Below are 17,418 nucleotides of genomic sequence, written 5' to 3' on the forward strand. Positions count from 1 at the left end.
AGGATTTTTACTATTTCACAGTCAAGTGTGAAATACATTGCTCAACAGAGACCACCAAAAACACTGACCATGAGGTTTTCGGCCTGGTGTTCATGTCAGTGAGGGGCCAATAGTGAGTGTAAACCAAGTTTGTGCCTGGAATCCAAGGTAAGCTACAATGTTCCCAGTTTACCTTAAACACTCAGTCAAAGTTGTTTTGCCCCTCACCCTCTATTCTCAGGCGAGGGCATAAACAGTATAAGGAAAGGCAGAAACCCTACCTGTAATTATTTACTGAGTGGTATCATGCTTTTCCCAGATGGTGCATTAAAATGCTTTCCTTTCTATCCCCAAACCATACTATGAACACGAAAGTGGGTATAAAGTTGTAAGTTGTCTTTCTGGTTTTGAGAATAGGAATGGTCTAAATCAAAACAGTCACGACTTCATTGTTGGTTGGGGTTTTACAAAATAAGCAACCACAGACAGACAGAAGGGGCACTCCAGTCCTAAGCTACCTGTACCTGCCCATGAAAGGACGATCGGAATGAGCCCACAGAGACTGAATTCTCCCCACAACTTGTAAAGAAAGATGCTAAACAATTACTTTCTAAAAACCAATCATCTAAACAAATGACAAAACAACGCTCAGCTTCTGAATTTGAAGAACCCAGTGATGCCAGTTCAGTGCCGGTTCAAGGCCTGCTGGGCGCATCTCATCAGGGGAGTTTCTCGGGTGGGCCGGGGCCAGTCACCCAACACCTGGACTCTGGCCTTCGCACAGGCTTCGGAAAAAGGAGCTGTGTCATCAAACAGCGTATTTCTTCAGGTGTAAAGCAAGGGGGTTAAATGAAGTGATGCACGGACTCCCTTCCTGAAATAATGTCATTTAATTTGGATGCAGTTCTGGGAGTTTGATCCAGCTTGCTCTACAACTTGGTCTATTCCTTTAATAACAGCTTTAATCGTCTAATGCCTATTTCCATCAGCTTTACTTACAACCACCTCTCAGACATCCATGTTCCACTAAGCTCACTCAGCCCACAAAATTTAAAAACATCAAATAAAATAAAGCTAATAAGGAACAAAAGTTAAGGCATTTTTTTTTTTATTATTTCAGCCAAGGAATGATGCATGCTACAGATTAATCTTTACTTCCCCCCCTTGGTTTTCCAGAGAACACCACCATCTCAACCCCAATAAACATGGCACTTGTTTGCTTCCTCCCCCTCTAATTTACTCCACATTTTCAAGTGTTTTCTTCAGCAGTGATGCTTTCTCCTGTAGTTCAGGTCTGCTGTCGGTCTCCATGGTCGCTAAAGACTCAATCAGGAGTACTCTGCATTCAGATGTCAAACTCTCCCATTGTTTAGATGCTGAATGAAAAGAGAAAGAAGAGAAAAAGATTCCTCATAGAACAAGCAAGCAAAAAAAATGAATTAGTCTTTCTGCTTTTCCTCCATACATCGTATTCCCAAAACAAATGCGCAGCAACCCCTTGGTAACAATTCAGTATACAATGATCACAGGTTCGACGGTCGTCTCAAACCCTAATTGCTGGCGACAACCTGAGAACACATTAGGCGGTGTCGTTCTCTGCCCCGGGATGCCGACGCCGAGTGGGAAGTAGGAAGGCAAGGCACGCGGTGACAATAAAGCCAAATCGACAAACAATAAAAGCCTCTTCAAGTGTTCAGCAAAAAAAAAAAATCTTGAATACATTTCCTAATTACAAAGTCAGTTTCAACACATGGCATGTTATTACTTTGTTATTCCTTTCTTTCAGGGAAGGATCAGAGAAACTCAGAAATTAAAGATCTTATATCTTGTTGCTGAGTTTCAGCCACTTTCTAGTGGTGCAGCTTCAAGAAAGTTATCTCACGGTTTAGGCTCATTCTACTCATCTAAAATAGATTCACAACATCTGGCACACAGCGAGAACTCAGTGACATGGCGAGAACTCGGTGACACAGCAAGGTGCCTAGTTCTACGAGTGAGGAAAAAAGGAATTTCAAGATGTGCGGCATCACTGAAGCTAAAAAGCCTGTTTTATGGGGCCCCAGGAAGGCGTTTTAACAGCTAAGCAAAAATAGAAAGGTGGAAATTGCAAACAAATAGGACCTGGAGAAAACTGCTCCTTCTTCCCCATTCTTAATCCACGGGGTCAAGAAAAAAAACAAAAAGGAAAGAAGGCTCCTCTTTAAATCAGTAACAGATAGCACCACTAGAGGCAATGTTTTCTGTTACCACAGACCAATAGAAGAAATCCTCTTAATAAGAAGGGTAAAAGAAAAAAAAAAAACAGGAAAAAATAGGATTAAGAAAACTGCTATCAAATGAGGCGACTCGGGCGGGCCATCGCTCAAACGCTCTCCGGCTCCACTCCTCGGCCGCCGCTGTGTGTACTGACCTGCGAGCAGTGATTTCTGCTCCACATGGGCCCGCCGGGACGGACCAGGACCACATCAGGGCTCACGCTGGAAACTGAAACTGGGATTCTAAGGTATCTACAGCTTCACAATACAGTAAAAAGTATATAAGGAAAAAACTTAACACAAATTAAAGGTTTTAGCTCTATCTCACTTGGATGTGTGTGTGTGTGTATTTTGTTTATATATATATTTAATATATGTATATGTTTCTATTTTAAACACTTATTTAAAAACAAAAAATAAAACCAATTTCTAAAACATATACCATAAAATATCCTGGCTTTCTGGTCCTCCAGGCAGAACAATCTAGAACTCACCTTCAAGTTTTTTAAGCAGTAATTCTATCACAGATAAAGCTTCTGTTCTCACAGATGAGTAGGTCTTATTTTCTAAGAAGAAAATCACACAATGCACATTATTTGTTTTATATGCCTTATAAACAAAAGCTCCAAGATTAAGTTAGTGTTACTGAAAGATGTTCAGAAATTATAAATTCAGGAAAAGACACATCCTTTCTCACATAAGCTTCTTTGCATGTTATTTATTATTAAATACTTGAAATGGGCCACACGTTCACANGGACGGACCAGGACCACATCAGGGCTCACGCTGGAAACTGAAACTGGGATTCTAAAGTATCTACAGCTTCACAATACAGTAAAAAGTATATAAGGAAAAAACTTAACACAAATTAAAGGTTTTAGCTCTATCTCACTTGGATGTGTGTGTGTGTGTGTGTGTGTGTATTTTGTTTATATATATATTTAATATATGTATATGTTCCTATTTTAGAGTAAACACTTATTTAAAAACAAAAAATAAAACCAGTTTCTAAAACATATGCCATAAAATATCCTGGCTTTCTGGTCCTCCAGGCAGAACAATCCAGAACTCACCTTCAAGTTTTTTAAGCAGTAATTCTATCACAGATAAAGCTTCTGTTCTCACAGATGAGTAGGTCTTATTTTCTAAGAAGAAAATCACACAATGCACATTATTTGTTTTATATGCCTTATAAACAAAAGCTCCAAGATTAAGTTAGTGTTACTGAAAGATGTTCAGAAATTATAAATTCAGGAAAAGACACATCCTTTCTCACATAAGCTTCTTTGCATGTTATTTATTATTAAATACTTGAAATGGGCCACACGTTCACATCCATTATATTAAAAGAAAAATGTCAGCCAAATAGATCAATCACCTTTAAATGGCAATATTGAAAAGACCCATTTTAGAAGTGGGAATTCAAAAGGCACTATCTCAAACACATAAAGAAACGTCTTTAGGTCTATAGCCATACCACCCTGAATGTGCCCAATCTTGTCAGAAAGGTCTTTAGGTTTTCATGACCTCATTTTAACAAAGAACATTACACAAGCCAGGGTGAGGGCCAACTCAGGGACACCCACCGGCCTGGAACCCTGTAAAGACTAGTTTCTTAACTGCCAGTTCTTTATCTAAAAGCATCCTGCCCCCAAGAATTACAACTGAAATATGCTTTCTTGGCATCTGCTCTAGATACAGCCTCTAGCTCACAGCGAAACTGTCCACCAAAGAAATTCACATACACCCAAACCCGCAGCAAGAAAAGCACACAAGGGCCTTCTGACATCCTGTTGTGCTGCAAAGTACGGAAGTGCTTACAAGGATGATAAGGATGGTGGTGACCTGTCGACAGGACCCAGGAGACAGGCTGAAGGGGCTTCCACTGACCAAACAGGGACGATGGGATGAACAAATCAATTAAGAAAAATAACTAATTAAAAACCAATGGGGGGGGAAGGAATGCATGGATCAGCCTCGATAATAAAGACGCAGGGAGAGGGAGGGACCTGGCTTAGGAGAGGTGCCAAGTGCCGAATGGTAAACTCGGAAGAAACGTGGGGCTAGAACGTCACCTTCATAAAACCTAACTCAGGGAGAACCATCAATGCGCCCGAGCGTCTCCGAGCGTCTCTTCCCAGGCTGCTTTGTGCGTCGCAGTTTTGAAGGAGAGCGGGTTATTGGAGCCAGAAGTGTGTTCCCATAGGCTGGTTATTAGACACAAGGGGGGGGGGGGGGAGTAACTATACAGTAGAGAAAATTGAGTGGTACCTTGACCAGGTAATCAAAACTGACATCGCCAATGAGGGCAGATGGAGCCCGTGCCTCCTGATGTGAGGCAGCCACTTACGGAGGGAGTATCCCAGCTGGGAGAGCGTGACCTGGATCTAATCATGAGGAGACATCAGACAAACGCCAAATGAAACACACGCTGGTTAAACCACGGGGGTGGGGGGACTTTTCTTCAAAGTTGTCGATGTCTTGTAAGTCAAAGAAACGCTGAGGAAGAGTTCCAGATTAAAGGGGAATAAAAAGATACGACAACTGAATTCCATAAATAATCTGGGCTCAACTCCTTCGTGGAGGGGAGGGGGGACGTTCTATAAAAAACATTACCAAGAGAAAACCTCAACTATGAACGGTAAACATTTGATTAAAAGCTGCATCGGCGCTTTGCCGCCCCGAGTTGGCGCCTGCGCAGCGCAGACGGCAGAGCGAGTGCGCCCAGTGGATTCAGGAGTAAAGGGGCGTGATGGAAACACTACGCTTTCAACCGGTTCGGGGAAAAATACGTACGCAGAAGTACAAATGGCAAAGTAAATGGGCCAAAAGGTTAACAGATGGCCTCGGTTAAAGGATATATAGGCTTTCTATGTACCAGTTTTTTAATGCCTTCACTGCGCCCCGTGGCAGGGGACAGGAGGAAAACTGGGCATAGGCCGACGGGACAGTCACCCCTCTCCACGGCACCCCAACCTTCCCGCCCTGTGGGGCAATGCAGTGGGTGGCTAAGAGCTGGCCTGGCAAGTCGTTGGGCTCGGGTTTTTGTTTTGTTTGTTCGCTGGCTTTTTTAATGACCGTATTTTGCCATGTAGAATGCGCTCCTATGTATAAAGTGCACCCATGTTTTGGGCCCAAACTTTCAGGAAAAAGATCTTTCATTTTAATTTTTAAATTCAATTTTGTATTTATATTTCAAAACAATCAATTATCAGGTATTGTTTTTTCATATGAATATTGTTATTGCTTTCTAGAGTTACACTTTTATCTTATAAGCATAAATAAAAAATTAAAAACATTTATATAGTTATGGAATTAATGCTAACCATGTATAATGAGCATCCTTATTTTTTCTCCTAAAATTTGAGCAAAAAAGTATACATTATACGTGGCAAAACACAGTAAATTTTTTTGGAGTTAATAAAATTATATAGGTTTTTCCAGTATACAAATCTGTGATACATTTCCATATGTTGCATTGTCAAAGTTTGACCCAAAGTCAAACTTCTTCCGTTTCCTTTACTGTCTCTCTCCTACCATCCTTTCCCTCTGGTAACCTCCATCCTGTTGTCTGTGTCTATGAGTTATCTGTCTTCTTTGTTCATTTGTTTCTCAGTTTGATGTCATACAACTTGACAACAAAACAAACAATCCAATTTAAAAATGGGCAGAGAACCTCTCCCACTTTTAAAGGGACACCCCTCCCAAGAAGACACACAAACGGCCAACAGTCAGATGAAAAGATACTTGACTTCACTAGCTATTAGAGAAATGCGAATCAAAACTGTAATGAGCTACCATGTCACCCCTGTCAGAACGGCTGCGATCGACAAGACAAGGGAGAACGAGGGCTGGAGAGGTTGTGGAGAAAAAGGAGCCCCCACTCACTGCTGCTGGGGGTGCACACGGGTGCAGTCACTATGGAAAACAGTCTGGCGGTTCCTCAAAAAAGTGGGAACAGAGTTACCACATGACTCAGCGGCCCCTCTTCTGAGCATCTGCCTGAGAAATCTGAGAACATTTATTCCCAAGAATACGTGCACCACCATGTTCTTTGCAGCACGGCCAACACACGGAAACAACTGAAGTGCCCCTCGATTCAGGACTAAATAAAGAAGAAATGGCACGTCTATAGCACGGGACGCTACTCAGCCATAAGAACAGATGAAACACTGCCATGTTGTTGCCATTGCAACAACATGGATGGATCTTGAGAATACTGTGCTTACCAAAAAGTCATATGGAAAAAGTCAAGGACCGTATGATTTCACTCATGGGTGGGATATATGTACTATTATTATAACTTTTCTGTAAGTTTGAAATTATTTTCAAATAAAAGGTTTTTTGAAAATACTGGGTTTTTCTAATGTAGGTGTTAAAATCCCAAACTAGAGTTCCATATTAATATATTCCAGCTTGGGCATATATACTGATACATTAAATAGCACAAATTCAGTAGTTCCATAAATTTAGTTCCTGGCACAAGGTAGGAAATATTGGAAGCTTAGCTCCTTGACCTTCAAAATTAGGACTCCGTATCAAATGTCAGTTTACCGCACTCACCTAAAGAATATGTGATTGATTTACAAGTTTCAAGGAGAATTTCAGCCAAAGCCTCAGGATCCGCATGTTCTTCTTCCAAAAGCATTAACCTATAAAATTCAAAAGGCAAGACACAAATGCCAGTTTTAAGGAGTATTCCAACCTTGGCTGGTGTGCCTCAGTGGATTGAGCACCAGCCTGCGAACCAAAAGGTCACCTGTTCAAATCCCGATCACAGCACATGCCTGGGTTGCATGCTGGGTCCCCTTGGGGCACGCAAGAGGCAACCAATCAATGTTTCTCACACACATCAATGTTTTCCTCCCTCTCTTTCTCCCTCCCTTTCACTCTCTAAAATAAATAAGATCTTTAAGGGCCCTGGCTGGTGTAACTCAGTGGATTGAGCATGGGCCTGTGAACCACACGATCACAGTTCAATCCCCAGTCGGGGCACATGCCTGAGTTGCAGGCCAGTTCCCAGGAGAGGCAATCATACATTGATACTTCTCTCCTTCCCTTCCTCTCTAAAGATAAATAAATAAAATCTTTAAAAAAAAAAGAAAGCAAAACAGAAAAAAAGTATCCCAGAATCTTTCTGATACAATTTCTATTCTGCATGTATCACTTTGTGATGTCACTCTAGCATTTAGTTTTAAAATTTAAAAGAATTTCACTGATTGTATATAAAATGCCAAGGAAAAAAAAGATGAATGGCTGAACCACAAAGCACATTACCCCTGAAAAAAGGCGTTCATTGACTGGAGGACTCCCAGCTGCACCTTCCACGTGCTCAGTTTCAGCCGTTCACACATCAACCTGCACAGTTCTTGACGGTAACAACCTGGAAAAAAGGCAGAATGGGAGAGCAAGGAACAGACAGGGATAGGGGGCAGAGAAGGGTGGGAGAGAGGAAGACAGAGAGACAGAGAGACAGAGAGAGGGGGAGAGAGGAGGGGGAGGGAGGAAAAATAAATCAACAATGTCTTTAGTTAAAGCCATGAAATTTAAGACTCCGTGTCCAATTCCCAAGCCAATTTCCCTGGTCAGAACTTCCCCTATGAAAGTCCTATATAACTGTTCATAAATGTTCATTTTTAAAGCAATTTCTTCCAAGGAACTGACAGTCTGGATGACACTCCCCTCCCCCTGTAAAACACCCCAAAGGGCAGCCAAAGAAAGCAGAGGTCTGCAGGCTGGGAGCTCCTCTGGACACTCAGGAGCTTCTGCACGTTGCAGGCTCACCAACAGAGGGCAGCGCTCTGCCCCAGACTCCTTAGGCCAGCTGCACTTGTAATTCCAATGATGTAACTAATAGTGTACTGACTGATGAAACAGGAGTATAAAGCTGAACAAAGTGGTTATTTTTTTAATGCTGCAAAATTTACATCAGTTTGCATACGTAAAGACACATCTGTAAAAATGGGTAAAACTGTATAAGAACCCTGCACTTGAATTGCTCTTCTCTACTACAAAGAAACAAAAATCAGAAATTGCAGACGATATCTTGAGTAAGGTGTGTATGGAAAGCCAACGTGTGACAGCCGAATTCCCAAAGGCCTTGGCCCTCCCCTTAGTAACTGGCAGATGAATGTGTATTTCTACCCCTTACACTCAAACTGCTTTGTTATCAAAATTCCCTACTTCCACATTCTCTACCCCGTTCAAGAAAAAGTCAGTAGTCCTCCTGGCATCAAAACACTAGACTTCCACGGCAGCCCACAACATAAGACCATTTTCTCATAGGTATCTTTTGGAAAAAGAGATTGGGCACATATGTATACACAGCAAATACACGTTTTAAGGCTCACAAAAACCCGGCAAGGCTCAAAGACAATCTTAAGTCTGATTTTAGACATATCCACTCAGAAATAGTCAACAGACTTCTAATAACGTTCCAGCTTGGTAAAGGGCCTGGGGGGACACACTGCAGGAACTAACAACACAAAGCAACTCCACAGGACCAGGGGCTGAGTGCAAGGCCCTGTCAAAGGACACCTAACTAGGTGCAACCCAACCCAGCAGTACAGGGTGACTGTTTGTCAGTCTAACATCGGAAATACCAGTCCAATTCTGGAAATCTCTCAAAAAGTTTTAAGGTTCTCAGCGGAACAGAGATCTCACTTGCTTATTGAAGATTTGTTTACTTACAAGGTGGTTAATTTCGACATGAAGACATCCCACTAATAAACTCCATGGATTCCTCAGAAAACAGCTTCACAAAGAACAGTAACAATTCTTTTTACAGTCAAACTATCTATATAAAACATATCATGGCTGTTAAAAGCTGAATTGTGTCCCCAAATCCGTATGTTGAAGTCCTAACCCCAAGAACCTCGGAATGTGACTCTCTTGGGAGACAGACTCTTTAAAGGTTGCACCGGTGGCCCCTAATCCAGGATGGCTGGTGTCCTTATTATAAGAAGAAGAAATAAGGACACAGAGACCCAGACGGCTATTAACACCCCAAGGAGAGAGGTCTCAAAGAAACCAACACTGCTGACACCTCGAGCTCAAAGAAAAAAAAGTGTGAGAATATGAATTCCTGTTGGATGAGCCACCCAGTCCATGGTGCTTGTTACGGCAGCCCCAGCAAACTAACACAACAGCCGATGAGGATATTTGCCATGTAGGAATAAACTTTATGTTGCATAATTCTCATGGCTAATCAGACGGGCTGCACAAGAAACAGCAGCTCTGATGTGTCACCGAGCACACCCCCGCTCCCGTTAAGTAACAACCTCTGGGGCTTACGTTGCGTCTCCGCGCTCCGGGGCCAGGCCTTGCCCAGGCCCTCGAAGGCCGCCAGCAGGGACTCCAGCTGGAGCTCCTTCTCCTTCTCGTTCTCGTCTTCGCTTTTGGTTGTCCGCACTCCGACGCTTTCCAGTGAATTCTAGGACAGGTCAAGTACAAAGAAAAAAGAAAAAGGGAAACAAAATATCATTTCATTTTCAGTTACAGGTGTATTATTAAAACAATCAAGGTACCAAAGTAGAGGCTGTTACCATGAATTAAATGCTAAATTCTCTAACCTGAGTTTGTGCAAGGATCCTACACCTCTCTAATAAATGTGGGAAATCCTTTAAAAGAAGTATGTAAGCAAAGGGGAAAAAATACTGTACACGCAGTATTCTGAGCACAACATACAAAGACCTGCGTTAGAATCGTGGAACGAAAGATGAAGAACCTGGTGATGACCTCCATTCAAACTCAATAACAACAACACAGAGAACTGGTTGAGAAGTGACTCGTCCAGCTAGCTGGTGATACCACCAATTTAAAATATACATCTCCCAAATCCATGAAGTATGTAAAAAATTATTTAAACGGACTTTTTACTCAAAGAAAGAAAACAACTACAAACTAGCAGTAACGCAAGAAATAAGAATGCTATTTAAACTGTTTCACATTGCACAAAAAAATAGGTAAACTATACCCTTCTTTCTTTAAAAAACAAGTGCTACTTTTTCCAAATGAAATCAGTCTTTTTTGGGTCCAAACCCCCTAGTGTATGGGAGGGGCAACAGTGATGCAGGGAGTGACCACCCCGCCTTCACTCCAGGATGACCGAGGTGGCTTCTGCACAGGGTCAGGAGGCTAAGCTTATCCTAACTACAGGGGGTGGGGGGTGCAAAAGTAAGTTTACAGCTGTGAGCATGCGAAACAGTTTATTCTTGTATTCTAACTGAAGAATTACCGTCTTATTTGTCATACAAACAACTGTAAACCTACTGTAGCCCAAATCCACTCTCAGAAATTCACTATTCCTGTAAGTCTAGCATTTCCTGGGTTTCAGGTCGAAACCCCTCCAACAAAATAAAACAAGTCCACTCTTCCCTTCTCCCAGGGAGGGCTAGTGGACACCCAGAATGCATCTGCATCCAGGTATCTGGCCAAGTACTGGCCAGCGGAGCAGAAATGACGGTGCCACGTGGCGGTTTCCAGGAACTCTCCCTGAGAAAGCACTGACAGGCCCACGTCGATCCCTCATCCTTCCTTCATCCCGTCTGCCGTCACCTGGCTGGGATGGAGATACACCGTGGACCATGAGGACAACAACTTTCTGCTATTTGCAGCTAACACTAATCCTCAAATAAATTACGCAAACAGGACACAGAAAAATCTTTTCTTTTTCATTTTTAAAGTATAGAGCAGACCTGAGAAGACAGATATGGGCAGTCATTACCTTCTTGATGAGAGGTATGACAATGTCAGAAAACTCCCGGAACCTGTCCTCTTTGGTGGCCTTCAAGACGTCCGCGGCAGAGCTAATGGCCACAATCTTGTACTTGGGGTTCTCTTTGCAACACTCCTTCAGGACGGCTTGGACAATTTCACTCGTGCTGGGCTGATTGGGCACCGGCTTTTCCAGCTCTGCACTACGGGATCCATACAAAAGCACCAACAGTGAATAAGAGCCGCAGCTTTCGCGTTCGGTTTAAGAAATGGCATCTTCACTGAAAAAACGTTTACCTGCAAGCTGTCACCACACAGGCAATGGCTTTCAATAGTTCTTCCTAAAGGGTCGGAGAACGAGAGAACGCGATTAAGCAGGCAGACGTCACTTACATTCTCTGTACTATGACCACAATCACCTACAATTTAATAACTACGCCAATAAAAATTGGCTAGAGTCACCTTATCTTCAAGCTCTTTACTGTTTAATAAGCACATCCATGGAAACAGAATAACTGCTTTTCTTTCCATTTCATAAAACCTAGAGAATTGACTTGCCCAAGGTCACACAGGCAGAAGTGTCAGCCATAGAAATAGAACGACCTCTGACCCCTAGCCCAGTCCTTCTTCTACAGGCTTCACTGGCTACCACAGACTCTACAATGTCGGGCAGGTTGTCACACGCTGCCACGATCCCATTTTCCCTGCTGAGCGTGTATACCGTCACCTATGTAAAAACACAACTGTTACTAATTCATAGGTGCCAGAGATGGGCATTCTCAGGTCCAGGTTTGGACGGCTGGTCTTGCTACTCAATGTCACATATGCCCAATCCTGACCTGTGTGTAAGGTCACCAGGTACAAAAGGGTGGCCACTGGGTTAGAACTCATCTTAAAAGCTGAACGTGGTAAGTGAAGCTCCATCTCCAGCACCACTGTGCAACATGCAGGACACAGGGGCTGCGCTTCAGTGAAATGTCACGCAAAGCTCACCCAGCGTTTCCCGCTGGCTGGAAAATCAACCCACCAGATGTCCCTCAAAACCAGATTCCGATTCTTGCAGGGAATGAAAGCTGAAGTCATAATCCTTTAAGGGCACCCTAAATTTAACTGGGCACGAACAGTTCCTTTACCTTCCCTGCCCACGTCCTTCCAGCGAGGCCTTGCAGTAATGCGGTCAGTATCATTCCCAGATACGGAGGTACCAGGGAGCTGGTCTGTTTTGCAATAGATGCCATGGCAATTGCACCCTGGGCTTTCATTTTCCAGGACTGAGACTGTAAAGCCTTCTGGGTAATAGCAATCAACTCCTGCAGGTACAGCCGAATGCCACCAAAGGAACCTAGGTTATAAGAAGCAAATTAAAGCAACTTTAAAGTGACAAAAAAAGGAAAAAAGCACCCCGATTTTCCTTTTCTAAGTCTGTAAAAACATCAGTGACCGTTAGTCTAAAGCACTGATTCTGAATGACACCACTCTTTGAAAGAGAGAGGAGGTAGGTGGTGTGTGAGGAATCGTCCCCACAGCAGGACTTTGTGAACTTGGGTGTGTCCACAAGCGTGTCATGCCAATGGTCCTCACTCACTGACATGCATCGAGGTAAAAAAAAAAAAAACGAGACTAAATAATACTCTAAGGCAACATATCACGAAATCACTGTTCACTCAATTAAAGTAAGTGAAACTCGACTCGGCCGGGGCAGTTTCTCCTCCTGCCCAGGCAGCAGTGAGGGAGGAAAGAGAAGATCTCCGAGCGCAACCTTGACAACTCAGCAGTGATGAGAGGGGCTCAAAGCCAAATGGGACACGTGCTTGATGGTCCTAAGACAGTAACTATGGAGTTCACGAATTAAAAGTGAGTACAAAACTCCAGTTGTGGTTCTTCAGGAACAGGTGTAATTCACGGGTACTGTTCACTAACCAGGCACGTTCTCCTGCCACACTTCGGTCCACAGGTTACAGTCCTCCTTGTCTGATTTCTCCTCGTCCGCGACCTCGTGCATGCCGAGAAATGCCAATGGCAGCACCTCTTTGGCGTGGTTCTTCAACACGTCGGGGCTGTACCGCCCGATAGCGTGGACGGTCAGAGCACACGAGGTCTTGTAGATGGGTTCTGAGGAGAAGCGGAAAAAGTCACAATCTTTATGCTACTTACAGTTTTTAGTGGTAACGGATCTAAACAGACCATTATTGCTCAATTTGCACCACAACAAAACAGTAAAATTACTTAGAAATGTCCCTAGCACAGCACGTAAAATCATACAGAGTAAGACCTGATTTGTATCGTTTTATTAGGTTGTTGACATCTAAATATAAACATAAAAATGGTACCATCTTTCTCCATATACCAGCCATTGAGCTTCTGCAAGAGTTTCTCAGTGCTGCTGTCCCGTGAGGTCTGGAAAAAACAAACAGTCCTGTCATTTCTTTATAATTATCTAAGTATAATTACCCAACCAAATAAGAAACTCAACTCACCCGAACTACATGGCCCATTGCAAAAGCACAGGATTTCTGAATCGCACTGTTTCGGTCTGTCAGGCCGCTGAGCAAAGCACTCATGAGTTTACCTACCAGAAAGAAAGGAGAGCAATGTGGCATTTGGCTGAGCAGATGTTCTGCTCTGTTCCCAGAACCAAAACAAACTTCACCCTGTAATTAAGATCTGATTTATTCCATGGTAATTTAGAACCCTTGTATGTTATAGCTGTGCTATCCATTTGCTTCCTTTTGCTTAATATAAAATTAAAAATTAAACTGTGTCTAGAATATTGTTAAGAAAGTTGAAAATATGAAAGCTAGATATTCAAGTTCATTAGGCCCATCTGGGAGCCAATCTGAGAAAAATGACGACGTAAAATTAACTATGTAGTAAGAAATCCTACAGGATGGCAGATACTTTCACCTTCCTATACCACCAAGAAATAATCAAATTCTTATAAAAGAGTGAAGACTTGCTAAACTTGACCATCCTTTGCTTCTTGTATACAAAAATTTTTTTAAAAAGATAAAGGGAGAGAAAGTATACAGTATCACAAGCATGTTGGAATGATAATTACTTTTCTTTTTAAAACCTGATCAAACAAGACATGGCCATACAAAAATATCACCACGCAGGTTTCTGACAACTCACCTGAGTAAGGTGTTAGGTCCTGGGGACACTGAGTAGTTAATGACACGATGACACTGGCACAGCCTCCCTACGGGGTCACAAAGGGAAAGGTCAGAGTCTGGTGGTCACCGTGCTCTGTCCGACCCTTTGTTTTAGGTGGGTGTCCAAGGTTAAAGATAAGATGTAACATACACAGAGCCTAAGAGCCCCTCCGAGATTCAATGTACAAAAGGGGAAAGTCTTAGCTTTTATACTAGCCGCGCAGAGACCTCTCGGAAAACTTCTAGCAGGAAGACGGGTGCTCTCCTGCATGCAATTAAGCAAGAAAACTGGTTCGATCTTTTGGGAGGGCAGTGTGTCCTCCTCTCATCCATCTCATTCTAACATTTCCAGTTCTAGAAACTTAACCGAAAGAACAGCCTCCAATGTATCCAAGAGATTCATCACAGCGCCTGCCTTAGCACCACAAAGGCTGAAAACAAACTGGATGTTCCTTGATGGACTAAAATAAACAATGTCACAGCCACACAGCAGAGTATCATGTGGCCATTAATGAGCACAGTGCGGAGGACGCATGCACAGTCTTCACAGCAATTCCTTCTGGGTAGTAAACTCAGGGCAGCTTTTTAACTTTCTCCTGATCTATAAATTCTAAAGTTTTTAAACACAATCGAGTGTTAATTTTGTCAGGAGAATAAAACGTGGGTTGTTTGTCTTTAAAGTGTGAGGGTAGGGTCTAACCCTTGAAAAATCCTGGAAAGACCTTTTTCCCCTCCAAACGCCTGCTGAGCCTATGTGAAAAACTCTAACTGCCCCCCAAACAATCAGGCCCTGATGACCGGAGGAGTGTTTCCGTTAACAACTGACAATGAACCAGAACCCAGAGGCAGGTACAGGGGGCAGGAATGACTCCACTAAAAAAGTGAGACGATATTTATTAAGTCACATGCTTCATTTCCTGAATGAGTTACATGTTTTAACTTATTAGCGCAGCCATAAAAACAAACTGGTTAACTTACAATATTAGGTTTTGTTTTAAAAAATACGAATTTCAAACATGATGGCTACTGTATTTTTGTGGCCTAACCAAATGAAAATTATCCTCATGAAAAATACACTTACTTACCTTGGTGCCAAGGCCTACTCCACTTCTGATTAGTTCACATAATCGAGGAACCAGCTCACCCAGCACGGACACATCAAGATATTGCAGGCACTTTGGAAAAGGATACATAGAAAGTTAACCTCAGCAAATAATTAAGTCCACACCACATCTTCAATTAAAAACAGCCCATATCAGATATGTACCCATTGGTCTGATATGAAGTTGAAAAATCTCTGGTTTGATTTTGCTCTAATTTCAATGGGAAAACCACCACTGTACTACAAATAAAAATCATTCATCAGTGGTTCAACATTAAAAACAAAACAAAAATAATGAAAAACATCGACTTTCTAAAGGAGAAAATAAATGATAATTAGCCCAGAGGAAAGGACCTCTCTGGGCCGACTTACTCCACCAATCCAAGTTCAGTGTAGAAGAACTATATTAAAACAGCCTTGGTGGGCCCACCCTACCACCACCTTTATTAAAGCCAATTTCTGAGCAGAACTTCCTATGCTATATTTTTTGAAAAATGCAAAGAACTATATTATTAATGAGCACATCTCCGAGGCGTTTGCTAGCTATTTCTATTAAGCTTTCTTTTCCCCCCAATAATCCAACTAAGACAAAACATTCTTAGACCAAACTTTGGAGACAGTCTGTCAGTACGCAGTAAAAAATAGGTACTTCTTCTCCAGCCTTGTAATCTGCTTGGCAAAACAATTCCCGGTGGCTTGGACACTCTTGGCTAACCACTCCAGGATATGCACAGCCGAGTCAACTTTAGTGACTGTAGCAACTCCTGGTCCCAGAGTCCGGGAACTTCGAAATTTGGTGCCAAGCAGCTCTTTTCTGCAAATCCCTTCCTATGACTAAAAAAACATAAGGACATTGCTCAATTCCCTTCCCCTACCTGTATGCTGCCTGCTTTGCTGAGCACATCCAGCCTGCACTGTCCTGGGTCCTCCCCAAAACAATGCTCAGGCAGAGACAAAAGTCCAAATCTTGCTCAATGGGACAAAAGACGTATAGATCTATAGAAATATTTTAATAGATGTTCTCCCATAACACAACTCTGAACTAATGGATTCTATTATTCGAAAAATTATTTTTTCCATTTAGTAAGATGGAAAAAGAAAGAGAAAACTGAAGTCACAATGGCTGCTTGACTTATCTCTTCCATTTCTGTTTCATTTCATGTAACCTGGAGACTCTGAACATCACACTCGAAGGCAGGCAAACAAACGTGAGCTTTCACATCCCATCGGGCACTGACCATGTTGATCGTTTCCATCATGGGGGAGGATTTGGCAGCGCTGAGCCGAGCACTGTCCATCGCCGCCTGGGAACACAAACGAAGCCACTCAGTGCCTTCAATGAACTCAGAAGAACCTCCACACACTCCCGAAAAAGGCTTTACGCCAAATTGAAGAATCTTTTTTATAATAATATATATAACACAGTCAAACCTAAGTCCAACTCTAATTTCTTCTGACCTATACTCAACCATTTACCTGCAGAGGCAGCATCTCCCTACAGGTGAGAAATTCAGACAACAGTTGAAAATAACTATCATCAGAAATTAACATAGGCCTGGCTGGTGTAGGTCAGTGGATTGAGCGTGGGCTTGCGAACCAAAGGATCGTGGTTCGATTCCCAGTCAGGGCACATGCCTGGGTTGCAGGCCAGGCCCAGCAGGGGACACATGAGAAGCAACCATACATTGATTATTTCTCTCCCTCTCTCCTTCCCTTCCTCTCCAAAGATAAATAAAAATCTTTTTTTTAAAAAAAGAAATTAACATAGGGTGGCTCTGAGCAAGGCATCGAGACTTCTTGAGACTCAGGTTCTCCCATCCACTAAATAAAGGAGTAGACTAAATAAATTTCTAAGGTTTTAAAAAAATGTGTCTAAGCAACAAAAAAATGCACACATTTCACTATTTGATCTCTGTGCAGGGCCTTCACATTTACAATGCTGTTTCAGTCTACTAGCTGTGCTGTGGGAGAAGTTACCACTACCCAACACAACAAATAAGAAAAGGGGTGGAGAAGGAGCCTGCCCAGGGCTGCAAAATTCTGACTAGAATTTATATTTCCTATTTCACAATGCCCAAAAGGTTGGGGAACCAAGGAAGGGACAAGATTACTGCTAAAAGAACGGAGAAGAAACAGCAATGTTAGAGGCAAAGGGGAAAAAGAATACGTTATTAGAACAGTGTAGACAAGTTAAGTCAGTCAACTGATAAAAAAA

The 17,418-nt window shown here is 42.5% G+C and overlaps 1 protein-coding gene across 4 annotated transcripts in view; it reads right to left on the reverse strand.

Annotated features, from left to right (window-relative positions):
- Nucleotides 1-1,070: 1,070 nt before the first annotated feature.
- The window catches only part of ECPAS (Ecm29 proteasome adaptor and scaffold), a 100,651-nt gene continuing 84,303 nt past the window's right edge, over nucleotides 1,071-17,418 (reverse strand). For all 4 annotated transcript variants that reach the window (XM_037035988.1, XM_037035989.1, XM_037035991.1 and 1 more), the window contains 14 exons: nucleotides 16,442-16,507; nucleotides 15,187-15,276; nucleotides 14,082-14,148; nucleotides 13,427-13,518; nucleotides 13,280-13,346; nucleotides 12,870-13,061; nucleotides 12,083-12,291; nucleotides 11,247-11,290; nucleotides 10,960-11,152; nucleotides 9,528-9,666; nucleotides 7,512-7,617; nucleotides 6,798-6,886; nucleotides 3,308-3,379; nucleotides 1,071-1,355 (listed from right to left, as the gene is read on the reverse strand). In XM_037035988.1, coding sequence (XP_036891883.1) covers nucleotides 1,216-1,355; nucleotides 3,308-3,379; nucleotides 6,798-6,886; nucleotides 7,512-7,617; nucleotides 9,528-9,666; nucleotides 10,960-11,152; nucleotides 11,247-11,290; nucleotides 12,083-12,291; nucleotides 12,870-13,061; nucleotides 13,280-13,346; nucleotides 13,427-13,518; nucleotides 14,082-14,148; nucleotides 15,187-15,276; nucleotides 16,442-16,507 — 1,566 coding nt within the window. In that variant the 3' untranslated portion in view covers nucleotides 1,071-1,215. The remainder of the gene's footprint in view (nucleotides 1,356-3,307; nucleotides 3,380-6,797; nucleotides 6,887-7,511; nucleotides 7,618-9,527; nucleotides 9,667-10,959; nucleotides 11,153-11,246; nucleotides 11,291-12,082; nucleotides 12,292-12,869; nucleotides 13,062-13,279; nucleotides 13,347-13,426; nucleotides 13,519-14,081; nucleotides 14,149-15,186; nucleotides 15,277-16,441; nucleotides 16,508-17,418) is intronic.

Source organism: Sturnira hondurensis, unplaced genomic scaffold (assembly GCF_014824575.4).
Source record: "Sturnira hondurensis isolate 20B ecotype Veracruz unplaced genomic scaffold, ASM1482457v3 Scaffold0022566, whole genome shotgun sequence".
Lineage (NCBI taxonomy): Eukaryota > Metazoa > Chordata > Mammalia > Chiroptera > Phyllostomidae > Sturnira > Sturnira hondurensis.